We start from the raw sequence: 27,585 nt of genomic DNA, 5'->3' as shown, positions 1-27,585 counted from the left end.
ACATAAGGATATTTATTCAAGTGAAAATTACACAAAGGAGAGTTTTATTTGTAGATTTTCACGAAATTGAGTTTTATACATAATTTAATTCATTTTTGTGCAGTCTATACATATTGCGAATATTGAATGCCAGATCTTAAGGAATGAGAAAAGAAAAAGGGTCAAATGAGAATTATCTTTTCTTTTCTCAGTTTTTTTCGACGTCGCATTCTGGTAATTATGAATGTTTGGAGGAAAAACAATTTTGAGATCACGAACCAAGTGTAGCTCAGATGTCGTGTATTTTGATATATGACTGTGTTGAAATTTGTATTCTTCCTCACATCTAGACTTTCACGCGTTTATTACGCTCGTTACATCAGTTTGCTCTAAGGCCAGTATATATTAGCAAAATATTTCAAACACAGATACATACACTGTCTAAGACTCGCACACTCGTCATGCGTGCATAGAAGCAATATACAATATTATTATCATATTATAATAATCATAAAATGTATTATTAAATAATGTAAATTACTATTAACGATAATGTATGTGGGTATTATTATTATCATATACCGTTAAAATTTCGACTTGTATGAATGAAAATACTCCTTGAACAATTTGACGCAATTATATTAATTATTTTTATACGTTATCATATGACTATCATAAACTATGAGAAAGGCACTCCGCGTGTAGAAGAACACAATATGTTGTTTGTCATACGTATTTCCAACGTAGTTTAATTGCTAATCTACTAATATTATTAACAGAAGTGATAATAATAGTAACGATAGTAATATTTATTTGTAAGGCATAAAATCAAATTCAAGTTTGGTTCAAGAGGGTTTTAAGTCCTTATATTTTCCACCTCTCCTTGTTACTTATAGTGTGATAATTAAAAGGCACTTTAATCAGTTCTTATGCGAATTGTAAACAGTCAATAAACTACTGATGCTATACTCTCGTATTTCTTTTCACCTTGTTAGCCGGCATTGGGATATTTCGAAATAAAAAAAGGGGAGGTATAATTTGAGATTCTTCGCATAAATATTCTTTGATTGACTAATCAATCATGAGCTCAAAGTGCACAGCTCCCATTCCAGAAACACGATCATGTTTTATGTTGCGAGCCCACGCCTTGCACTCAACATTTATTAAAATTCCAGCTGTAAATACAAAGAAAAAAAAATTAATGGAATGTTGTTCGTACGTGCCGAGTTATTTTATGAAAATTTGGACCAATTTACCATGGTGTAATTGGTCAAAATCCACCAGCATTTATGCAATTTAAGATAAATACCAAGATCCGCCTACATTTCAGCAACTGAAAGTACAGTTTACCGGTAGATATTTCTCACAGCGGTCCAGATTGACAGACTTCTTATTTCGTCCAATCGTGACCAATGAAACAATTTCGAACGGTAAAATTTTCTCCAAATTGTACGAATGCAGACTAATTTATCCTATGTTGAATTATCCATGTAACATTTCCACGAAACAACCCGATGTAAAATTGCTAAATTTATACTCACTTCGAGGTCTTTCGAAGTGGATGGCAACCAGAGGGCTGAGGTATCCTTCGGAATTCTCAAAAGGATAAAAGTAACCCGGAAATCCACGTCTCGGTAGAACTTTAACCGGGCCAATATTCTCCATGTCGGCGGGATTTTCACCTTCGCAGCTTACCCAAATTGTATTTAATTCGAGTGCATTTTTCTTTTCCAAGTCAACTATATGTTCTTTTAGGTCACGTGGCATTTTCTCAGGCAGTGATTTAGTGTCGTTGTAATAATCCGGCCTCCATCCGTAAATCTGGAACGGATATCGAATTCTGTGAAATTATGAACAAGTTTCAGCAGCTGGCTTTTAATTTTTCGATCACAAAGCCGCCAATATTGACCTTGTTCAGCTTCAAGAAAACACACGGAGCCGATTTGTGGTAGTTGTAATTGTTCTCCTTCGTGCAGGGGTCCCAATTTTTTATATCAACGTCGCATACTTGCCCCGGTGACGGAAGTTGATCAAAATCGCAGTTGTGGATATTGGCACCTCTACCGGGAGTCAAACCAGGCTTCCTGTAAACTGAGGTAAGCATCCGTTACACTAATTCGTCTTTAAGGACGTGCCTATAGTCAGTTCTTACCGACTGCATTAAATGTCTTTCATTTTGATCATCATCAGAGACTATGCATCGCAATGCGAAACAGGGTATGCGAGCTGTATTCTATATGCAATTCTGAACAGGAACACACTAAATACAAAAATAAAGAAATACCATGAAAAATAAGAAATCACGATCACGGTCTGTACTTTTCATGCTGTATTTTTATTTTTACTTAAAGTCGAAATATATCAGTATGTTCTTGTTCAGAAATGCACAAAGAATTCGGCTATTATGTCCTTTTTTTGCATTGTGACGTATAGCCTCTAATATTAACAAAAATAGCACTTTTTAACTCTCACATTATCACTTCAAACGTTCCGAAAATACAGAATTTATGTTCTCGGTCCTGTCGTCACTGAAAATAGATCGGTAATTCTATGAAATATATTAGACATATAAGTTTCAATTGTATAGGTATACAGTACCTCACATCAAAATGAGAAGAATTCAGGTGCGAATACGTGAGTATGCCCATTAATTTTCTAAACTTTTTCTCATTAATACACAAGCGTGATGATAAATCCTATCATGATCCAGAATTTGAAAAAATTTCATTGCATAGGAGACGAAAAAAGTATATAATACGATCATATGATCTTGAAGGTAAAACAGGAGGATCCAATACATCTCTTTAAACTCGACTATCCATTTTTTCATTTCATGTAAGAACCTTGAACAAATAACATTTGCGACATACTCGTCATAAAATATGACGTATCGCAAATTTTCTAGGATATAAAAAAACAGGTGGAGATGGCAGCAGATTTAATGAAAACCAGTATTTCAAACTGGTTAGATCAAACAACGTAATTCAGTCGTTCTTCTAATGTTTCAACCAACAAAACCAGAAAACAAACAAGTCTGCGTTGTTGGAAGAAACGTAACACATGATAAGTAAAACGAAACCCTCTTTGAAGATATAAGACAAAAATACAAATGAGTAATTTTGTTGACCTCGATGAGCCAGCCTAAGAACTTTCCGCTCGGATCCGTTCAAACTCATAAAACATTAACAAATTTAATATTCCATTTTTTTGCTTGATTTTGTCATTTCAATATGAGACGCGTCTGTCTAGACCTTAAAACGTTGTAATCTAGTGACAACTCAACTTTCTAGTTTTGCGGTGAGTCTAACAATTTCCCTTATTCACTTTCTTCTGATTGTGAGAAAAGGAAGAGCGAGGAGTTGACAGGAAGAAAAAACGTTACGCCTGTTGGGATAATGAATAATGAATAAACACTAAAGCAGATGATTTCGATGTCTTACCTTCCAAAAATTGTTCCAACGAGTCCACCCAGTGAGCATAATTGCTGCGATCCGTTCCCTTGTACCATATCAACGTACTTTCAACGTTCTCACTTGGTGGCATTGGTCTGAAGCCTAGGCCTGAAATATAGGAAAAATGTAGTGTTTCACCGACACATATATATTAGTTATAAGGATGATTGATAATCAGAGGAAGGAAAAAAAAAAAAAACTGTTTTGATTTTTCCTTTTTTTCCTTAAGGAAAAATTATTGTACTACTGACACCAAAAAGATCACAAGTTCAACTTTTATTTTGAAAACGAAAATAGGTATCTATCGGATCTGGACATGGAAACAAGTCATCTCAGCGCCTACACATAGGCAACCCGAGTTACAATTTGCTATCTCAAGGTCGAAAATGTAACGCCCGGTTGCCTATCTGTAGGCGCTGAGGTACCTCGTTTCCACTTTCCACCCGATGTAGGTATGTGAATTTTTACTGATCCCTTCACCTTAGGGATTCAATCGTGGTATTAATTATGTTATGATTAAATTATGATACCTAAGCTTTCGCAATATTTATTCAGATGTAATCTCACGCTGGTGAATTTACATTATTATGATAACGAATGAATCGTTTGTACATTCTTTAATTAATGTGATAAAGGATGATTATCAAAGCGGCGTTTTACAGTCTATAATTGCTGTGACGAGCAACAAGCTTTGGTAAATTACATCTGTGTGTGCAATTGACCATGAAATCTTGTCGCCAACGTTACGAACGAGACTTTTACGCATTCCGATAGTCAAGCTTCATTCAAATTCATTGCGATTATTTAATGTAACAATCTTTCTTTAATTACGTAATTTGCTTCAACATCTAAAATGTGGGCATACGCCTCCCGAGGGCAGAATATTGGTCGCGCTAACCGTGTCGTATTTAATTTTAAAAGTCGTTTTTAACTCACATTTCACTCTTTAGTGATGCAATGTAGCAAAATAAAAGAGTAATTGTTGGCACAAAGTTATCTGTTCAGTCATGTTCAGTTTAGCTAAAAGCGAAGCTTAAGCGATCAGCTTTATTACTCAGCGCAAAGCCATTTTGTGAGAACCATGTTCACAGTTTGGTTGTCAAAAGTCTCTACAGCGTGTAAATTTTGGAATAAATATTTCTGTTGATTTAGTTTACATGTTTACATAATGTTTATAGGCACAAGAACCGCTGATAAGATATCAGATTTGTGTGAGATGTTTCAAAATATTTTGAAATGTTTCGAAACGTTGTTACTATAGTTTGAACGGTAATATGACGGGATGGACGTCAATTTTTGCGTTCATGTTGAAAATATCTGAAAAGCTTTTGATGCTGCACGGCGATACTGGCTTACCTGGATTTGTGCCAATTATGGATCTATCCAACTGCCATGTCGGTATTCTCGGGTCCAAGGTTTGAAAGAAGACCCAAAAGCAGATCGCAACCAGAGCAGCAAGGACACCGTAGAATATCAAATAGAAGAGACCAATCTTTCCTGAAATGAATCAGCCAAATCATCAGTTTTGCCGTCTAAAGTTATGCGCTAGAAAAGTAGCATTGACAATTCGAAAGGTTCGTGTAAGGTCCCAAAACCTTTCCCAGATGTTATGGGACCTGACGTAATTTCGCAAGAGTACAGAAAACTTCGAAATTTGACGCACATTGCATTCAAAAAAATGTCGCAAAATTGAAAATTTCCCAAAGTTTGCAAGACTTTGTAGGACCTCAAGTCACCGCATAAGTTTTCAGGGGGTTGTTCTCCTAATGATAACCACATGAAAGTCTAATTCCTTAGACTTTAAGAACTTTAACGAATTGTTTGAAACTCCTTGGAAGTTCAAGGGATGTCACGGAGTACTTAATAACATTTAATAAGAGTTTGCCAAAATTTCACAGTATTTTATAATATTTCATACATGACTTCACGGGACTTGACGATATTTCACAAAACTTCGGGATTTACAAAATGTCACTCGAAACTCAAAGGATTTCGCAGGACTTCAAGCACCCGTATTACACAGCCAACTATACGAGACGGATGATCGCTCTCTAAATGAGAATGCAACTAGCAAGGAAGGTATCCAGGGTTGATTTCTCCGATTTGATTTCTTTTGTAATATGTCATAATAGACTAAAAACTAAGCGACACGTATTTTTTTTTATCTGCCATTAAACACTTTTAACGGGGTGAAACCACCCTCCAAAGTAAAGCATGTCAAGGGTCGCTTTGGCAGTTTCACCCACAGAACATAATATTTTTTAACCAATCCAACTGGAAAAATTTTCTCTAGTATAAAAAAAAAAAAAAAAAAACTGCCAAACCACCGCTTGACATGTCTCACTTTGGCGGGTGGTTTCACCCCGTTAAAAGTGTTTAATGGCAGATAAAAAAAAATACGTGTCGCTTAGTTTTTAGTCTACTACAACATATTACAAAAGAAATGAAATCGGTGGGATCGACCTGGGATACCTTCGATGTAAGTGCAAAAATACACTGAATAAATATCGACCAATCGAAAAACTGCAGATTCCAGTTTAGAAGTACGATGCTACCGAATTTCACAACACCCTGTACATCTTCCGTTGAATGGTAATTGTTGAACTTCCCTTCATAGAAACGTGTACATCGAGGTCAATTGGTTGTAAATTGAAGGATTACCGTATTACGCAACTTGGGACCTATCCACAGACCACGGAATATAACGCATACTTCATACACCGACGTGTAAGAGGCTTGTGTAGAACAATGTAGAAAAGGCAGAGCGACCCACGCAACAGAGGGACTCTAAATTTCTGATCTCACCTACACCGCGAAGCTGAAGAGCGTCACACTCTGAACACTGTTCGCAGTGATGACCATAGATATAATATAAGTGTTATACCTGTAGCTTTGACAATACCAGAACGGAACGAAAGATACCCGGTTGGGTTAATTGTTAAGCCCGAAGCCTCGGCGATGCAAAATCTGGAAAAATCCAGCCGGTTTAAAGAGCTGCGCAAATCCAACTGCGGGGAATTAGAGTTAGATACAGATATAGGCCGAATACCAAGCGGTGTTTTTTCCTTCGTTATGCCGTTGAATGCTCAAAATAAGAGAATACGGAATTTTAATTTTTTGTAATTGGTAACTTTAGTCCAGTTTCTATCGCTGACAATAAGTGAAGTTCGGAAAGTAGTCTGTGATTCTGTCAATTCTAATTATACTATTACAAATCAACTCACACATATAGTGAAATGTTACAATTGGGTACCGCATATCTCCATGAAAAAAAAATTATGACTTTAATTTGTAGAATACTAGAGGAATTATACACGATAAAAGAAATCTAAATTATTTTGCAACATCTCTATCGATTTATTTTATAAACTTTGAGTGAAACTCGTCATTTTTCGATATTTTTTTGTACAACCGTCATTTTTAATTTTTCGTTTCGACTTTATATAGATCGAAAGATTGAGGCTGCATGTACAGCAGCGAAGTTTTTTTTTTTATATATATATAATGATTGTTTTACTGTCAGAAATAAATTCAAAATCGCGAACAAGAAAAAATACCGATTTATAAAATCAATCAATTGTTATTGTCGATCAATTACGATGTGATCTGTGATCTACGATAGTCATTGTTACTTCTTCTGGCTTATAACGATGGAAAACAGAAGCGGCGGAAGATTTTCAAATTTTCAATTCAACTTTTAAATACGAGTAACTTTCATTGACTAGCGTTAAATTGATCAGAAATTCCATTGCAATAAACGAAAGCAGTTACAAGGAAGATAATTTCCAGTAGATTTCGAATAGCCTGATTTTTCCTCGCACTGTCCTTGTTTCTTCCTGTGAGTTACGAACTTTTTGTTCGTGCTCGATATACGCTATTCTGCCACCTGGTATACAGGTATACATGTGTAACATGCCTTGATAGTGGGCGCACAACACAATAAAAAAACACCGCACCCTCTGATTATTTACTGCGGGAAGCGACACGCCTAGCACGCTTTATAGTCTTCCCAACGGTTTCTATTGATGCTCTGATGCATTTATACTTAGCTTATATCGTATTGAAGTTAGTAACGTTATCGTAACGATACATGCCGAAGAAAAACCGTTATTTCGCAATTTTGGAATTGTTTGGAATTCAATAAATCGTAATAAAACAAAACACACTCGTATTTCGAAATCTTAGTTCCTTCGATATCATTGTAAAATTAAGAAAACAGTGGTTTTTTCCCCAATGTTTCGTTAGGGTAACGTCACTAACTTCAACCTCGTTAGCTTGTACAATTTGTACATTCGTTAGAGGCGCGAGAAATGCAATCTTCGTGGAAAGTGACGTTATATTGAAAATCAGCTTCACCATCCTCCCGATCTCAAGTCACCAAATTTTTTTTACCTTTGTTATTTTTTTAAACTACGCGCAAGTACCTCCGCTAATAATTTCCAAGAGTTTTTCGGGTTCAGTTTCGGAGTTTTCAACAAACAAAACGCGGCATGTTTTGAGTTTAAGAATTTTTACTCGATATCTTGAAATTAAAACATCGTGTTGATTTTTATTGAATCTGACTTGAGGTAAAAAAAATTAAAAATTTTCAATCACGCATAGAGAAATGTCAATATTTTGAAAAGTTCAACATTCTTAAATTTCTTGATTTTTTTTTTTTTTAGGGTCTACTTGAAAAAGCAAAAAATGTGAAACTCTTACTTAAGAGATACATTTTACAGGGAGTAAAAACGTCATGATTTCTTGCTGAGAATTTCAGCTGATGAATGTTGTATCGTTTTTTTCATATTTTTCATTCAGTACGGTACGGCTTTTTGACTGGTGAGCAGATTCAATTCTATTTCATCAAAATTGGGATTGCTGGAAACTCCGAAACCCAGACCCGAATATTTATTTTTTTAAATCAGCTAGGATACTCTTGCATAGTATAAGAAAACCACACAAAGAAAAAAAATCAAAGGTGTGAGGTCTGGAAGGTAGTCGAGTTGAGCTAGACCCCCTTCGTATATAATGTAATATTCCGGGGTGAAAATATCAGTCTTAACAGTGGGTTAAAAACAAAAATAAATATTGCTACACTTCATATGGGTGAGGTTAGAGAAATACGAAGCCACAAATCGCGTTCAATTGTTCGTTTTAGACGAATTTAAAAAACATCCAAGCATGGAATACGTTGTGCAAGCTGTTGAACATCTATTATGTAATATTAGGTCAATGTAGATAAACATACGGGAGGAAAAGCCACTTTATTAATTGCCGAATTGCAGTGCTATGAATATTTTTTTGTATTCGCTCTGAGAATAGCTGCAGGTTGCGCATAATGGTTACGGGAATGAAACGAGTCTTACAGGAAACTGAAGGGCGTTGGATATCGCTTGCAAAGCTTAAGGCAAGCCCGAATACCGTATTTTTTATTCGTCGAGTGAAAAATATATGGTATGTATACATAATTATGTATACATAATTACATATACATACACTTAATCTCATTTGACACCAACATATACTTTGCTCCGAACACGCCGATGTCACGTTTAAATTAGTTAACCCCAATCTATCGTCGATGGTCAATTTTTTAAGAAAGATTTGAGTCGATTGAATCTTAACTTAATCTTTGAACACTTTTCACATGGTTCATTTCTCTAAGAACCTTTATGAATTGATAGTTTTCTCGAGATATTACTAAAATTTCTGAATTAAACGGGAAATGTGTTTTTGAAAAAATTTAATGCATACTATATATGTTTCTACTACAGGAGTGCGTTATAAAAAAAATTAATAATCAATAAATTGTTTTCTAAAGAAGGTGTTATTTTATTCATATTTTTAAATTTCATAACTTTATCGTATTTAAGAAAAGCGTTCGAAATTACTGGAATAAATTTTTTCACTATGGGCAATGCCTGCACATAGATTTTGCGCTATACATTCTCGAAAACCGTTACATGGAACGTCCTAACAAATTCAGTTTCATAATAAGTTTGAAAAGTTAATGGTGCCGTGAAAACAACGAGACATAACTAAGCGCAAGAAATTCTTTGTTTTCAATTATTGAAAGTTATTTAATGGAAAAGCGTGCATCGCTACTCAAGCAACAAATCTTTTTTGATAAATTTGTAAAAATTTTATCATTTCAGTGGCACAATTGATTTTTTAAATTGAATTGGATAACAATTACTATTTGCTTTATGTTGTCTGAATAGAAGGAAGGAAAAGAATATACCAGAAATATAAAAGAAATTAAACATGTTTGCCGAAAACTTGGCGTCTGCAGTTCCTATACTAGAAAAATACTTCACCCTACTTTTGAATAAATATCTGCAAGATTCTGATAAATTCAGTATCAACTCTGATCATTTATGATTTTATTTTGATTATTTACATGACATTGGATTCCCATTTTTACATAAAATTTGCAGATATTTTCCGGAGCAAGATATCGGAATCAAAACAGAACTCTGTGTGATAATATGGAACAAGCTACATATAAGACAGACAAAAGTTGCTGTTTACCGAAATTTTCGTAGAACCCGTCCATTAATATTTGAAAACTATTTCTAAAATTTCCACCAAATATCAGTGATAGCATTTTAGATAACGTGCAAAATAATCAGAGTTTATAAAATTTTTTGGAATTCCATCAGATTAAATAAAATCTTTGAGAATTTCGGAAAGGAGAAAACTGTCAGAAGTATAGGTAAAATGTTTCTCCTACGATTACATAAAATGGCACTATTTTAGTGCAATTCGGTTACAGTTGGTACGACTGGTAATGCCCTGGCCTGCCGCTCAACCAGTAAAACAGGCAGATTTGTATGGCTATGGTGTAGAATACGCGACAGTGATATTGGTGAGCAATGCGGTTACACCCATGTCTCAGGTTGCATTCACAGCAAGTTGAGCCTGTGAAAGTTACCCGCGTAAATAAGAATAGCTGAGAAATATCGTAAGACGCAGAAGCTAAAAGGGTGCCAAAATGGTAAATCACGCTCACTTACCCCAGCTGCTGGCCGTCCTGCCCATAACTGCGCCTGTTGTTCGATTATACAAAAATGTTTTGATCGACTGGCCGGTCGAGAGACTCGGCGGCCTTTCGTAAAGATTCGTCGACTCGGTATTGACATGTTTTGTGTCTTTCATAGTCATTTTTGACTCGATTACTCTTCACCTCGGCGCGGTTTGAGATTATTACTAGTACCGTTCTTACCTACCGATGTATAACAACTTATTTACGAATTTCAAACAATTGATACACTCGCGTCCCGTACGTCGCCCGTCTCTACGACAACTGGCGATCACACCAAGAATGAACTCTGACTGGCACGACGGTTACTCGCTAGGCTCACTGGCTACGCCGTTCTAACAGTGCCGTATTCGCCCACCGAAAACCTTACGCTGTGCCGTGTGCGCTGGGCTATGGAATTACAGGGGCGTGACAAGGCTGGGACAACGGGGGTAATGCCCTGGGGCCCCCGAGACAGGGGTAAAAAATGAAGTCGTAATGAGTGTTGCCAACACGGACTATGATTACGGAATCTCGTATCATATATTGATATAGCGTACCACGTACTACAGTACATGTACACTCGGGGACAATTAATCTGAGACGGCTAATTTTTTACATTAGACAGTTATGTTGGTAACACAGAGAAACCTACAGCGCCATAGTGGGCCAAGCGCGAAACTAACTCAATCTATATAAACAACATAACCCATGACCGGCGAATCTAACCTTAGAATTGACATGTCAATCCAACAAGTCATCATCCCCGCGGTAATCTAAGCATAATCTAAGGCATTGTCACCAAGTGTACCATACTCCGTAGGTGTATTATAATTTGACAATTTGACAATCAATCCTACATTTTGTACCATGATTTTGATGTTTAGAAACGGTATTTAGATTTTTTTCAGAATATTTTTTATTCACAAGAATTTACAACCCTGATTCCATAATACTATCGAAAGATGTTTGCAACGCTGATCGTAACATTTCATTCGGTTTCATAATCGTGATGTTTCGCTCTTTTGTTTTCGTATTGTAATTTCAGATGCATTCCGCAAGGTTTGGTTATTAGTTTATTAGTTTACCATCAGATGCCAGCATGTCATTTTAGCCAATCTAACAGCTTGTTAGCGTGCAAATTCCTAGTTACACCCCTGTCTAAAAATGTTCGAATACCGTTCGTCGCCAAGGCGCCACTCGGGTTTCCGAAATTTCGATACGTATCCAAGGTGAATGGAATTCTTAGAAATTTTTTAGAATCTTATTGAAAAATTTCTCGGAAATTAATATGTTTTTGGATCCATCTGAGGAAAACTTTTCCAAATATTATTTCTGCCCAAAAGTTTAAATTATTCTGATAGTGTGTGAGAGATTTCAAGAAATTGTAAAGATTCTTCGAAAAGAACTCGCATTCTTTCGCAATTTCATTATGTCTATTAAAAATTTGAAAGGTTTAAAAATATTTGTCTTTTTGATCATTTCCGACCAAGTCGAGTTGAAGGTGAAAATCGGAATAATTTTTATAGAAAACTCATATTTTTTCAGAACTTCTTTTTGTACTACAATTATGAAAAAAAATCGAGTTCTGGTCCTTCTGCGTATTTTTCACGGTGCTGTCTCGAGTAAAATTGGGATCGATTTCTGAATGAAGATTTTTAGGAAACAGTTGAAATTAATTTTTCAGGTACAGCTGCAGAAATGTGTATAAATCTGTCAAAGAATAAAAGACTATTTTAAATGAACCTATAAGGATGAAAACTTGTCAGACGATGTCAATATGCATCAACGTTTTTATAAATATACCGTCATTCATTTTCTACGAGGAAATTGAGATGTATAAATTCGCAGAAATGTCGGAAAGTTTCTCAAACTAATTTTCGCATCGGATAACATCAACAACGCAAACAATTCAAACATACATTAAAAACAAATCTATTCCATCCAATTATTACACCACGATAAATATCACAAAACATGTTTCAGATCTCTGTAATTTAACTTCGTTGCATTCATTTCACGAATTAATGCTTCTCGACTAAAATTCGAGACCCTGAGCTTCTGGATATTCGATGCCGCGGGCCCCCGTTCTTCTAAGCGCGGCACTGCTTCTATTGGCAGTCACTTCTCGCCTTCTTTCGGTCATTTGCCTCATCGATGCTTCTAAGCCTAGGCTTCTGTTGATATCCTCTCCTTTCCATCTTTCATGTCACATAGTATACAGCATGTGTTTACATTCTGCTAACTGTGTCAGTATTTCACCAGTTGTTTCTTCCAGAACCGGGAGTCTGGCGGTAATTTTTCGAAATTCGATCAAAGTACGCTGTAATTTAAATTTTCATACTCACTTCACTAATGTTGCGTGATTAATTTTGAAACGTTCCGATTCACGGAGTTTCTTAGAATTTCTGAGAGAATTTTTAAAGAAAACTTGGGGAAATTTTATAGCGTATTAAGTAAAAAAAAAAAAAAATCTACTACAGAAGGATTGGTACATCTTTGTACAATATCTCTGTTAAATTTGATTCTTTCAAGATTCTAAAGTGATACATTTTCAACTAAATATTCTGTGGCTATTATCTTTCATGTTGAAGTACCATATTTTGAAATCATTTATTGAAGAAATATATTCCGCTTGATTTCACGAAAATTAAAATGCTTTCGAATAACATTTATATCGTTTTCAACCTGAAAATTTTTCATAATTAACGCGGAGCGGGGTGATTGATCGAGTTGAATCCACTACTTAAAATTTGACCGGTGAAAATGATGAGGATAGACTAGCCTTTGAAGTGAAACCAGACTAAAGCAGTTCCAACGGAAGGGAAAGACGCTGTAGACTTCCTCAATTAGATTCTTAGAGATCCTTTCATACAATTCAGACATCTAGATTGCATTTGCGAATGTCATCGTTGAGTTATGTTTAAAAGTATATTATTCAAATCAAAACCAAATTTTTTTTTAAAGCTTTTCATAATTTCCCAGCATTATGCGATACCATATATCATTAATGCAATTATCGAAATTGATAACGGAAAGCGTTGTTCTCGTTTTTCTACAACAATCCCCCAGAAAAATGTATTACAAATAGTATTCTTTTGGTCAAGTTTAATTACATTCGGTTTATTTGACTGTCCGGATTTTGTAACAAGGACAAATATTTAAGAACCTGTAGCTTGATTTTCGATTGTCGTAATGAAAAGAGCTACTCCTGCTTTTCCATAATATTGCCAAAGAGAGAACATACTGCAAATATTCTTTTAATCTAGTATAATTATGTTCGACATTTCTGACTGGTTTTTTTGCGTTTGAGAACTGTGGTATACGCATGATATTAAGGGCTAAGGTCACACGCCTTAAACTTTGTAAATAACACTTGTACGGTCGTGATACTTTAGCAAGATTCATATGATACGGTTACACGAGGCCTGCCATTCTGTCATGAGTCACTATGCGACGTTCTTCTGAATTAGCTACATCCTGTCGTCATCTCACGTCACATATTATAGTTTCAGTGTCACGTTTAAAGGGAAGTGTTAAGCCTTACCAGACTGAGGATTTCGTAAAATTTATGTAAAGACATTTTTATAATAATTTCTAGCACTCAAGAGCAGTTCGAATTGTATAACATTTAGAAGATGCGCACATCCAACCTTAAAAGCTGTTTATTGAATGTAACCGCAGATTTGGAAGGCGCCATCTGCCGGGAGAAAATTAATTCCACCCAAAAACGGTCCTTGTCAATCGACCAAATATTTTTCATACCTATTTATCTGCAGGAATGATCCAGGGGCAGTAATCAGACTGAGTGAGTCTACGAGGGCTTGCGCAAAATTTTTTTCATTCGGATATTCTGCAAAACTAACCTAAAATGATTGGCTGTTCCTTAGCCGCCATATTGTTTATTGTTTGCCAAATTTCCAAAAACAACCTGAACGTTTTACACCGACTATCTATCTATTTAATTATTAATAATGAATATTAGACGATGTGATGAAAGAAAAAATATTGTATTTGCAACAGCGTATATTTTTAATTCGAATCACGGAACGGTCAGTAACAAAAATTTACGCCAACGTGTGAGATTCTTTTTTTTTTCTTCTTGTCTAATGCGTAAAAACTTTCAGTAAAATTATAATAATCAATTGTTATAATATGTAATAATACTATAAACATTTCGTGCAAAATACGTTTGGATACTTTAATTAAGCCTTTTTTAATCTAGTATATTACATCTATTTGGATATATATCTATACATATATATATCTATATATATATATATAATATTTATGTATGTATACATACACAAATATCATTTACTTTTAAAAACAAATGTATTCCATCTAATGCGTTTTAGCCATCTACGTCATTTGCATCTCACAGTCATAGTATTATGTGAATTTCTATATAATATATTGTGTATATATAATATATATATATATATATACACACACACACACAATATATATATATATACATATATATATATATAATAAACATCCGCATAGATATATACATACGTATACATACGTATAGGGTGGTCCCTGTTTAAGATGTTGACGAATTTTATCCATTCCACACCGCCCCCAAATCGCATCCAATGAAAAATATAACCATGTGTACAGCTGATACAGAATGCCCCATGTTAATGACGTTCCATATTATCACCAAGTTACCAAATATTATTAATTTCGCAGGATTGCAAATTTCATTGCAAAACAGTAGTCCCGTGAAAAAATATATACCGCAAGTAGAGTAAAAACGTATGTATCTCAAATGACTTCAATTCACGGCTCTCTGCGTAACGGGCATGGAGTTGAGATAAAAGGCTGAAGTTTCAGGATTTTTTTCAAATTATTTCAAGTCGATTTGGAGGGCGGCTCGGACCAAATTCGTCAATAACCCGAATAAGGACAACGCTAATATACATACGTGCTTATATATAGTTATATATTATGGATTATTCGACGGGAAAAACAGTTTTAGAAACCGTATGAAAAAAAATATCATTCAAACGATTTTCTTTAGAACAAATTCTACGTGTGTGTTAATTAATTATCATCATTATTATTAGCATCGTTATTATTTTTGTTGTTGTTGTTGTTGTTGTTGTTGTTGTTGTTATTATTATTATTATTATCAACGCGTTCAAGGTAAACATAATCAATTATACAGCAATTATAAGAGACATATCTGTATATATACAGTGGAACAATCATTTAATTGTTCACCCGAATCTCGTCGGTGATGCCAAAGAAAATTATTATTAGGATTATTGTTATTGTTGTTGTTGTTGTTGTTGTTGTTGTTGTTGTTGTTGTTATTGGCATTATTATTTCCGTTCGTGTTTGTGTAGTTCCTGTAAATTTCAACGGTTCGTTTGAAATTATTGTTATTATACTTCTATTATAGATTTCTACATCCACACAATATACACGTATATTGTCCGTATATTGCGATACGTATTGTATATTGATTGCTACAGTTTTTTAAGTATGCGAATCATCCTAAGTGCATGCAGCTAACGTCAATATGTTAAACATCTAAGGTACGACGGTGTTCTGTTTTCAGCTTTTCTTACTTATGCTCCCGTACGTAGCTTTAGCATTCCTCGTCATCTACTCGTGGCATTCGTCACATCTTCAACATCTTTCAATGAATAACGCAAATAATTTTCATCCTCCGTTCAAATCCGACATGAAATTTTATTTTATCTCTGTCAATTTCATTATTCGAATGCTTGGAATCGAATTAAGATTGATTACATTCTAAGCGTGATCATAAATATGATAATATAAATTAAGTATTATATTATTTTGTTGTTACTGTTGTTGTTGTTACCGTTGTTGTCGTCATAATATTACTTATCTAGTTACAACTACTTTTAATAGTAGTATATTCTTAATATTATTATTATTATTATTATTACTGTTATCGTTATCTTATTATTATTGTGATCATATATCTTGTTAAAGTTATTATTTCACTTATTAATATTATTATTATTTTCTTTCTTTTTCCTCATCCCTTCGGTATCTTTATTTCACTTCATCGACCAACAACATTGTAAAGTATACATTAGAAACGGTTTCGTTATACAGTTTCAAATGATAACAGTATTTGTCATTTAATCGATTACAGATAAATATACATAACATAATAATATTAATAATAACAACAATGACAATAACAATGATGATAATAATAATAATAATATTAGCAATAACAGCAACATTTAATTAAATAACTAATTAATTTTGTATATTATTATATTATATTTGTATCGCCAGAATTAAAGCAATTTATGTAATATATTATTTCGTACTTTGCGGAAAGAAGAATAAACGATATAAATAGAGAAGTGAATTGATAATTAAATAAATAAATAAATGAACAAATAAGCAAGGTTAGATAAATTAACTTCGTAATGTAAGTCAATTTTGTATAACATCGATAAAAATAAACATTATGCAAACGATAAAGAGCAATATAATTGTAATATATATATATATATGTATATATAATATATATGTATAATTTAATAATTTAATGCAATTCGGTAACAATATAAATATATACATGTGTTGTGTTTACATACATACAATATGCGTTTTCATTTTTGAGCGCCTGCAGTGCGTGTAAATTCACATATTATTAGACACACTTTTTCAATATTGTCGAGTTCTTGTTTACGCGCGCTCCAATTATATCTGTGTGTGTGTGTGTGTGTGTGTGCTGTGTTATGTGTTAATATTATATATAATATCAAATGCGTACATATATTTATTTAGCTCTATACTCATTTCCATAGTAATGGCAGACATAATATAAACGTTTATTTTTATCGATTTATACCATTATTCGACAAGCACAAGCTTGCGACTCTTTTGCAATCTGCACATTTTAACACAATTTTTATATCATACTGCGAAGCTTCCAAAACAATTGCAATATATATGTATATATATATATATATATGTATATGTATATTATATATATATACAGATATATATATATTTATGTTTCTAGATCCTATTTTTTTAACCTACCGACTAAGTAATCACGATATCGAATTTACAATATTCTAATATCGCATCATTATATTGTAAATTATCATACTTAATTATTATTTTATGTTGTATAATAATATCTCGCTGCCGTTTAGTATAATTATAATTAATGTATTATAATACGAGTATATAGGTGACTTTGTCTAATTTGTTTATTCTCATATAATTATATTATTATAATATATTTCATCATTATTAATAATAATAATACTAATAATAATAATAATAGTAATAACAACAACAATAATAATAATTTAATACTTATTTCTCTTATTATATTATTATTATCATTGAAACAAATTACTTTTTTCTTTTTTTTTTTTCACCTACTCATCATCGAATAACAGGCTGTATTATTATATAATATAATATATCATCACTTGTTCCGTTAACTTTTTTCTCCTGCTTCCGAATATCTTAGCTTCGGTAAATAGCGAAACTCTGGATAATTCTTTTTACCTGATAGTCGGTCTTTTCCCATTTATGCTATCCACATTCATTCGACCTGATCCTCGCACGCTCAAATAGATATTATTATTATTATCCTCTATACGTTACACGACAGTAATGATGACTATAATTTTAATGTATTTTAATTTTAAGTATGTATTTAAGTAGCTCTTACACTTTGGTAAGGTTAAGTAGGAGCTGCAAGTTTTTTTTCTGTGAATGTTGATAAAAATTAGTGAAAATTTTCGCTCACGCTGATTTTCGGTTTTGTGTTGAATAACTTTAAATTAGTAATCGTGTGTTTAGTCTGCTGCTTACTTAAGTTTCAACCTTTTGCCACGGGTAATACATGCAATCGCCCACACAGGGAACAATAATAATAACAATAATAATAACAATAATCCATCCACGAATCGATGTCCAATTTTTATTACAAAGTTGAGTAAACAATGGACATGTCTAGGAAATCCAGATTCCGAGATTAGCAAAGTATGTGAAATTTTTTTTGTGAATTCATGAGCCAATTTTTTTCGACTCCGTTGAACTTTCCCAAAATTTGCGCCAATTGAATTGACTTACTCTGTGGATTATTTAAAATTTGTAAATTCAACCCTTTGTAAAATGTTGTAATATTTTTGGTTAAACGTAGCTTGACATTGCAGTAAAAAATGCAAATGCTGAAAATTTTTTGTTTTTTACAAAATTTTAAATATTATTCTCGTATTCATATCAACCCTGTAAATTGATTCCTCGTCGAAGCACATACGAAATATTTTCTCATCAAATCTATACAACTGCCCGAAGAACCTATAACTTGGCAAGAAGATATAAACTTGATGAAAACAAATTTGGAGTCTAACGTCTTTCGACGACAAAATCATGTTTATTAGATGCAGATATAAATACGATGATATATTCCACAGATATGGATAGAAGGAAAAAACATTGAATGATGACAGAAAATTGTAACTTTTTTCCGCTTTCTGTATTTGTAAAAGTACGTTTAACTGAAAAAATTTGAAAGCATTTGGAAAATAATCGGTTTTCCAAAATCTAAACCACTCTACAGGTAGTATTTTTAAGTAGCGCAGCTGCAAACTGGCAATATTTCAAAAAATTCCGCGGAATCAACAAAGAAAACTTGGCTGAATTCACAGCACGGCAGGTTTTCCTCTATCTCGGAAAATTGTTTCAAAAACTTGGTAAATTTAACGTCGAATAGACGATAATTCGAAAGATTAATTTTCTGTTGATTATTTATTTCATACTAGTTTTTCTAAAACTGAATTTTCGACAGCCAAACTTGGGGAGATTTTGTCATTCTAAATCTAGGTCATCGAATTTCTTACAAGGCTTATCGAAAATATTGGTATTTTTATTAATATTGCTATGACGTTTGTGGTCAAAATCAACTTGATGTTTTAGTTTCTGCGTGGGCGGTTCGTTCTAATGTCTGTTTGTCTATTTAAAGCAAGATATAGACGATGTAACATTTCAAGGCAAAAAAAAAAAAAAAAAAACCTGCAATACAGAAAGTATCGAAAATATTTAACCCGCGAATAATAATGAATTAAATATTTGTCCGCACATATTTCTTGCCGTGTTTTTTATTTCGTTTTATACTTATAATTTTTGGCGAATTTGAAAATATTTCACGGAATACATTAAGGCTGAAAAATGAAAATTGAATATCGGGTATATGAAAGAAAATGACACGTGGATAAATGTAAACACGGCGGAACGCTTGCCCGGTGATCGAGGGCTCGAGGATTTTGCCGGCGGTTGGCAGTGGTCTTTGATTATTTATTAATTCGGAGCTTAATCCACCATCAGCTCGAAGTGCACCGATCCACGTCGCTCAAATCTATCGTGATGAATGTTTTGAGCCCACGCCTTGCACTCGATGTTGATCAGGACGCCACCTGGTGAAAATAATTCACATTCAATGAAATACGGAATACGGAGTTCTCATAGAATTTATTCCAGTTGGTTGGAAAAGTATTTCTGATACTTTTCAAGCAACAGAAATCTGGAAATTTTCCGGAGATGTGATACAAAATGAAGGACTGATAATAAAAGTTTTTGAATTTCCTCCTGAAATTGGTGTCGATTTTAACCTATAACTTGACTTTCTTCGAAATGATCAGAACCTTGAAATCTCAGAGCTTAATAAACTTTCGACAGAAAATGAAACATCGAACAGGAATCAGACAATGAGTTTTTTCCCGAAATTCTCGAGAATATCTTCAGATCCCTTAGACATTATCAAGATAATTATGAAACACACCTGCTTCCGTTGAATTTCTAAATATCATGAGAGATTTTTGAGAATTTTTTCGTCTGCAAGGTTCTAATACAACAAAATTTCTATTCCCCAGAAACTTCGTAAAATTTCCATCACGTCTTTTTTGAGAGCGTTCGAACCACGTGGAGAATAATGATTTGGCGTTTGTAAGATTTTTCAGATGTCTTGCAAGAGTTTGCGTCACCTGCTTTCGGAATTGTGCTGCAAGAAATAGCGTGGAATATTTTTGAAAATTTTCACGAATTACTCACGCTTCGGTGCCTCGAACAGCACGGCAACCAGCGGGCTCAGGTAGCCTGGAGTGTTGGTGAAGGGGAAATAATACCCGGGGAATCCTCGCTGTGGGATATACTGTATCGGCCCGATGTTTTCAACATCCGCAGGACTCTCTCCCTCGCACGATACCCAAACAGTGTTGACCGTCTTCCGGTTCTGCGACTGCTCGTTCGCGATGTGAGATTTCAGATCGTCCGGCATGTTGCTCGGAAGTTTGCTCGTGTCGTTGTAGATTTGCGGCATCCATCCGAAGATCTGAATTTTTCAAAAATCGATCCTCATTATCGATTCGCTTGAAATTAATCTCTTCCATTTTTTGTCTTTCATGCCGACTAAATAATTTCTTCGCTTATTCGCGGCTCGTACGAAAAAATTCTTCAATTCGAATAAACGCGTTTTTATCGTAATATATGACATCGAAGCGAACAATCAGCTGATCGGTTCAGCTCAATTTTGCGAATATCAAGGCACAGAAAACGTTGCGCCGCAGCTTTTGGACTCTCATTTTGTGACATTGAATCGTTAGATATTTATTGAAAGATGCGAGAAAAAAGACAATTCTGTAAATAAATCCGAGTAATTTCTCCGCAAATACGAATCAGTGCTCGACACATTGCTAGTAGAATATAAATAATAACCGAACCTTGTTCAACTTGAGGAAAATGCATGGTGCGGATTTCTGATAATTGTAACTATTGTTTTGATTGCAGGAATGCCACGACTCGATGTCGGGGAGGCAGACTTTTCCTGGTAGGGGAGGTTTGTCGTAGTCGCAAGGCATCCTCGTGTCAGCGACGCCATGTTTCGCCGGAGTTTTCCTGTAATCTATAATCGCAAAGTCAGTCATTTACTATTAGACGTTTGCTGAAATATTGGCAGAAACGTCTAGAAAATCACGGCGTAAAGATGAGTTTCCGAAATTTTCTGCCGCCACTTTTTGCATAGCTTGCCTAAGAATTAATTATGGCATCCAAGATGCTCCCGCAAACAGAGAAAACTCCTTCTGCACTTCCTTTTGTGAAGGATCATTCACCGCAAGGCACCAACGGCGAGTCCGTGAGCGTAAGTGTTAATCAATACCTGAGTTCACCTGTATCTTACATAAGCGAGTCTCTACGCGCAAGCGTCGCGTCTTAGATTGGTGGTAAAATAAGTTCTAGGGATGTCGTATTTGTGATACCCATAATTCCCGTCACGCGACGTCATCGAGCGGGAGGCAAATGAATACACGTCCCCTTAATCCACGAAATTGATCATGAGGAAAAAAAAAAATCTTATTCAAGTTCATCGAGGTCGAGGAATATTTTCTCACGTATGTAAATTTTCGGTCCAGGATATCGAATCGATAAAAAAGAAAAAATATCCGAAATGGAAGTTTTAACAGAGCGTTTTATGTGATCACTGTTGTTGGATTAATGTATTTGTATAATGAAGATATTTCTAGACGATATAATATGTTGAAAAACAAACGGGACATTCTACAGTTAGTTACCAACTTTATCAAACAGATATGCAAGGTCGAAAATAATTTTTCTATGATAAAGAGGTTAGGATATTAATCAGAACTCTGTACTTTCGTTAAAATGGTTGCCTCACATATTTAGATGAATGACTACGTCACATTCTTCCATATTGTAAACATTATTGATTCTGTTCTTTATATTTAAAAAATTTCCCGTACACGTTTCATTGATTCGAAGGTTAGATATATCAGAATTATGACGTCGAATCCGCTATGGTGACATTGCAGTGAATAAATATAACGCCTGAGAGCTTTTGTAATTTTGATCTGTTCGAAACGAACGAAAAGAAAATTCCACTGACGAGATCGACTAGCATCTAAAACATGTAATTATCTTATTGCATGAAAAAGTTAATTAAATTTCACGGAATTAGATTTTGCAACTGACATATTTGTCTATTATAATACTGGCAACCGCAGCCCAATCGGTAAAAAAGATCTTCAATTAACAGCCGCAACGATAATTATTAAAATATTCAAAATTGCAAGAACGTCACAGCGTTTCATCCCATTGTTGCATTCCGGGAAAAGAAGTTCGTCACTGATCCCTGTAATACTGTTATAAATGTTGATGCATAATTGAATTCCCAATAAACGCATGCGCCATGATGAATTCCCAAACAATTTAAAAATTTACGAGCAACACTTTTCGCCCAAGTCAGCTCACTTACGAGCAAGGAAAGCATCCAGTTCCTTGGTCCAGTAACCATAGTTTCCCACGTTACTAGCCTTGTACCAAATCAAAGTGCTGTCGACGTTGCTCTCTGGTGGCATCGGCCGAAAACCAAGTCCGGGATTGGTGCCGATTAGCGAGCCTTCCAGTTGCCATTTAGGAACGTTCGGATCCAACGTTTGGTAGAACACGGCCAACATTGCTCCGAAGAATCCGCAAAGGACTGCGTAGAATATCACGTAGAAGAGCAAAATCTTCGCTGCAACATTATTCAAAAATGTTCACAGGTTTGGACAAGCTCGACGGAATTTTTCAACGTCGAATGTTCAACGGTTAATTTGAAATTCGAACTCTTATCAGTTGTGTGTGAATTACATCCCAGAATTCAGTTTACCGGTTCACCTTGTAAAACCGGATGTTGTCGATGTTTAAAAAATAATATCCACTGTCAAGTTTTAGTGGAACAAATTTCAAATTTTAAGTTTTAATTCATTCATTTCATTGATCTAAGTCTGGAAATATTATAAGGTTTGAAAACTGGAGAATTTCAAAAAAAATAAATTCAAACGTTTTGTTCTCCGTATATTATCACGGTAAAAACTTAACTCCATCGAAAACAATATCTGAAAGTTTTCAGTCATTGACAAAAGTGAATTAAACTAATGAAAAAATCGCGAGAGCTGAAGCGCGTTTTTGAACACGTTCTATTCTCGTGACGTCATTATTCAGTGATTTAAATTAGTCAGATGGGGTTAGGTTACGTTAGGTAAGCTGAACAGAGAAGTAACGACAGTGGCGGTTAAAAAGAGCGTTTCACACATTTTCGAATTTTAAGTTGGGAGTATATCGTAGATCTATATCTACGAGAGACAATCGTGCTGTATATACGTTATAAATCGATATTTATAAACAGAGTCATCTATTGAACACATGAAAAAATTTCATGATAAACTCAATTTGATTAAAAAAAAAAAAAAAAGAAAAGAACAACTAAACTACAACGCGTTAGATCATTTCTGAATATTCTTTGTACAAAGGTTTTGCATTCGCAATTAGATTTTTTAAGGCATATTGCACTACTAAACAGTACAACTGTTACAATTACGAACCGAAAGCTAATTGAACTGAATTGGTATTAACTTGTCGCACACTGACATCGATGAACTTATCTACATACTTCACAATGTCGTCTTAACAATAAGCGACTAATATACATATGTAATACATAATGCAGAGAAATGCTCGAGGACAATTCGCAGCATCGCATATAAATAATCGTCGAGTTTGATTTACAACAGAATGAGTATCTCCATATTACCGTTGAATACGTTATTCAACTGTTTCAATCTCTGTTCTGGTAATTTTAAATCTCAAAAAATTAGCCGTTTATTCATCTTCGCTGAATTAACGTACGTCACAGAAAAGTTCTATTCTCATCTCGTGATAATTACACGGAAGCTGTCAGCCTCGTTAAAATAACTGTATCCTATTATAACAGGGTTGCTGTTATATTTGGCATATAAGAAAAGCTATATGCACGTCTATACATGTATATGTACATGTATATAGGTCATCGATATCTCATTATCCATAACGAAAACTGTACCAATTTCTACTACGTACATATATGCAGATAATACAAGTTTGTAAATATGAATTTAAATACTGCACAGAAGGAAAATTAACAGATATACTCAATTAGCTTCCGTTATACTATAAAGGGAAAATCATAGTTTAAACTATAGAATATATAAATAAACGAATATAATATTTTTTAAAGATATTCAAGACTTGTTTGAATAAAGTTCCGGAGACTACGGACAAACTGTAATTGTGGGATGTATACGGCTTGGGGATGAACTGTAGTAAGGACATAGGTAGTCTATTGATCCCTGCAAGGTTCGCAGTCAGCGCTCAATGCTGCACAAATGTCCGCATTGTTCCGCCGTAAGGAATTAATGTTATACGTAAAAAAAGTCTCATTTATTTGTTTATTTGTTCTTTCAAATAGTCTTACTAAAAAATTTATTCCTACCGTTTAAATGGTATAAAATATCCTGTCAACACGCAATATTTATCCGTTAGATTATTAAACTGTATGTTGTTTCAGTCCAAAAGAAAAAAAATACACGCAAAAGATTTTCTCGGTGCAGTTGAAAAAAAAATCTTTTCGATTTGAAATTGTTAAACAATGAAGATCATCGTTATTAATTATGGCTGCATAGTAGCTAAAATTATTTATTTATTTATTTCTTTTTCTTTTCTTTTTTTTACAGTAAAATGCAAATAATTTGCATGAAGTGTCAATTCAGAATGGAACAGAAAAAAGAAAAGTATCAGGACGGATTTTTAATATCAATTTCGAAATCGCTAATTAAAAACGATTAATCGTCCGAAAAGGTATAAAACTCAAAGTCTCATCAGGTCGAGTATTATATTTTAAGAAGTGGGAAAACATGTGTGAATACATGATCATTTTGAGAGCCTAAAGATTGTAATTAAACATCCAGAATCGTATTCACCTGTTCCAGGATACCTATAAATATAACAGCAGAAAATATGGCTTTGCATTCGGTAGGAGGGGGACTTCGGGTAAGGGTATACTTTAACAGAAAATCAATTCCACCGTGTCGACTACGCCTCAAATTTCGTTGGGTTTGGGATCTGATTTACAGCGAATCCCAATAAGTCGTGAAATGATCTCCATGGGCGTAAAAACTACACCATTTTGCGTTCGTTTTCCATACAGTTCGTTTGGTGGAATGGAAAGTCGTTGGATCATCTGGCAATGATTAAAATTTAGGGAATCATTAATCGAATTATCGGATCACACGAGTATAAGTGATTGAATAAAATGCAGAGATGGTAAAAAACGAAGTATGAAGCTGGGAGCGGAAGCATCGATTTTTCAAGCGTCCGTGGTGATAAGCACTCGACGAAATGGCTGCACCGATACATCCGCATCCTTATTACATTAAGTTTAAATTTCTGAGATTCGTTTTAGTATTCCCGGAGCGAAAAACGCCCTACATTAACAGTCAAGCCGTCCAATTCGAGTATCGATTCGAGGGAAGGACGTCACCCAATTACGAAAGCTTCGCTCGAAAATCTCGTTTTTCATTTGTCTCGCGATTACCGAATCGCGGCGAGGGATGAAATGCGGTTTCGCAGGTAATCCCAAGCCCGTAGCGATTGGAAAAGAGCGTTAAAAAGTTCGCCCTTGAAACGACCGTGACGGATTAACGAAACCGATCTCCTTACCAAAAAAGACCCGTCAAACGAGACTCGCGCCGCAGAGTGATAATAACGGGGAGTGTAGAAAATTTGAATGGAACGAGGGGACGGAATATGAAACCGAAAATCTTACCCCAACTTGCGCCGGTACGCCCCATAAACTGGCCGGTCTCCGAATTCCATAAAAAGATCCTGAATCCCTCCCATTTTCCAAGCTGCGGCGGCGGCGAGTAATACTGCTCGACTTTCTTGTCCTCCATCGTCCTGTTCGAGGGCTAACGGTTCTCCCGGTATGACGGAGAGCCCTGCGGCGGCAACAACGTCGAATTCGCAAAGAAGGGTTGTTCCGGAATTGGATCCTGCGCTCCCACTGCACGGTTGGCGACCAAAGCGATATTGAGCGACGCGCTTCGGCGTCGCTGGCCTGGTTTGCCCGGTTTCCACCCCTGCTTGCGCAAGCTCTCTTGGCACCGTCCGGCTTCTCTTTTCCTCCGGCTCCTCTTGCTCTTACGGAACATGCGTTCTTTTACGCGACCTTCGATCGACTCTTGCCAGCTGCAGATGCGGCGACGCTTCGAACTAAATTCCGAGGCACCGATCGAATCTTTGCAGCTCTGTCTCCCATTCCTCCCCGATCGTCATTATCATCCAGTTACATAACTTGATTTGCTCGTTATCGATAATTTCGTCCACGCCAAAGGACGGCGTAACTTTCTAAGCGTTATACGGAGAAAAGTTTCGTTACTTTTTTTTAACTAGAAAAATTCAGGAAAAACTCTCTCTCTCTCTCGGTTACGAAAATTTCCTCGCTGTGGAACAACGGAAATATACACTGAGAAAAATTTCATTTGATATAGTAACGAGAAAAATTGAGTAAAACAGGTATCGTTAAAAAACCTGTTTTAATATCGTTGGGATTAGGAAAAACGAGGTACGGGTAACCATTTTGCGCTATCGGCGATCCTTTTTTGGTAATTCCTACGCAAAATCAGTTTCTGAGGTTTACTCTACTTTTTTAGTAAAATAAAGCTTCGACGTCAATTTATTCTTGCACAAGCATTGAATTTTCCCAACAGTTACAAGAAAATATAGCAACAGCGATCGCAATGAGAAAAAACAGTCACGAATACCAGACTTTGTGGTAACAGCTACAAAACTAATTTTCATTTTTTACCTAGAATTATATTTTTCGATTGCGGTAAAATATGAAAATAGTCAGGGACTAAGCGGTAACCGGAACTAAAAATTTCTCTCAGCACACCGGTGAAAATAACTATCGAAACACTTTTTTCAGCCGTATGTCTCAGAAATACACCATGATTTCGAATTGTTCTCGAAAAATAAATCGGGATTATTTTTCAAAAAGTTTAACAACTATTCCGATAATATCTCAGGGATCTCAAGAAATTCTAGAGACTTTCTGAAAAGCGCTCGCGAGTTTTTAAATTTCGTTCATTAAATTTAAATATAAATATAAATCGACAATAACAACAACAAAAAAGCAAGAAGGTTAATCGGGAACTTTTAGCATTGTCTCAATATAATAAAAAAAAAGTAAAAAAAATAGACGAAGAAAAGTTCCACACTGTCTGACGAGTCGCCGAAGGCCAAGTCCGACAT

At 34.9% G+C, this 27,585-nt stretch overlaps 2 protein-coding genes across 2 annotated transcripts; both read right to left on the bottom strand.

Moving 5' to 3' along the window:
- Window positions 1–27: 27 nt before the first annotated feature.
- LOC124211589 (sodium/potassium-transporting ATPase subunit beta-2) lies at window positions 28–10,773 on the bottom strand. The gene is made up of 6 exons (XM_046610817.2): window positions 10,430–10,773; window positions 4,788–4,928; window positions 3,420–3,539; window positions 1,889–2,070; window positions 1,521–1,800; window positions 28–1,154 (listed from the first exon to the last, which is right to left on the bottom strand). Exons 1-6 carry the CDS (start codon window positions 10,575–10,577, stop codon window positions 1,051–1,053), a joined length of 975 nt encoding a protein of 324 aa, XP_046466773.1. The 5' UTR covers window positions 10,578–10,773; the 3' UTR covers window positions 28–1,050.
- A 5,347-nt stretch (window positions 10,774–16,120) lies between these two features.
- Window positions 16,121–26,480, bottom strand: LOC124211446 (sodium/potassium-transporting ATPase subunit beta-2). The gene is made up of 5 exons (XM_046610506.2): window positions 26,099–26,480; window positions 22,730–22,990; window positions 21,180–21,361; window positions 20,512–20,791; window positions 16,121–19,877 (listed from the first exon to the last, which is right to left on the bottom strand). The coding sequence occupies exons 1-5, from the start codon at window positions 26,223–26,225 to the stop codon at window positions 19,774–19,776; spliced, it is 954 nt and encodes a 317-aa protein (XP_046466462.1). The 5' UTR covers window positions 26,226–26,480; the 3' UTR covers window positions 16,121–19,773.
- Between the last annotated feature and the right edge of the window lie 1,105 nt (window positions 26,481–27,585).

The sequence above is a fragment of the Neodiprion pinetum genome, chromosome 2, assembly GCF_021155775.2.
Source record: "Neodiprion pinetum isolate iyNeoPine1 chromosome 2, iyNeoPine1.2, whole genome shotgun sequence".
NCBI classification, from domain to species: domain Eukaryota; kingdom Metazoa; phylum Arthropoda; class Insecta; order Hymenoptera; family Diprionidae; genus Neodiprion; species Neodiprion pinetum.
Note: the sequence above shows the minus strand (reverse complement) of the source record. Positions and strands in the feature narration are given on the sequence as shown.

Excerpts from the sequence above, each read along its gene's own strand:
- LOC124211446 (XM_046610506.2), bottom strand. The coding sequence starts at position 26,225 with ATGGAGGACAAGAAAGTCGAGCAGTATTACTCGCCGCCGCCGCAGCTT. Across the intron at positions 20,792-21,179 it reads TTTTCCTCAAGTTGAACAAG|ATCTTCGGATGGATGCCGCA; the intron begins GTTCGGTTATTA and ends TGAAAAATTCAG. Across the intron at positions 19,878-20,511 it reads GCTGTTCGAGGCACCGAAGC|GTGGCGTCCTGATCAACATC; the intron begins GTGAGTAATTCG and ends TATTTTCACCAG.
- LOC124211589 (XM_046610817.2), bottom strand. The coding sequence starts at position 10,577 with ATGACTATGAAAGACACAAAACATGTCAATACCGAGTCGACGAATCTT. Across the intron at positions 4,929-10,429 it reads CAGGACGGCCAGCAGCTGGG|GAAAGATTGGTCTCTTCTAT; the intron begins GTAAGTGAGCGT and ends GATTCATTTCAG. Across the intron at positions 1,155-1,520 it reads CCACTTCGAAAGACCTCGAA|CTGGAATTTTAATAAATGTT; the intron begins GTGAGTATAAAT and ends TTGTATTTACAG.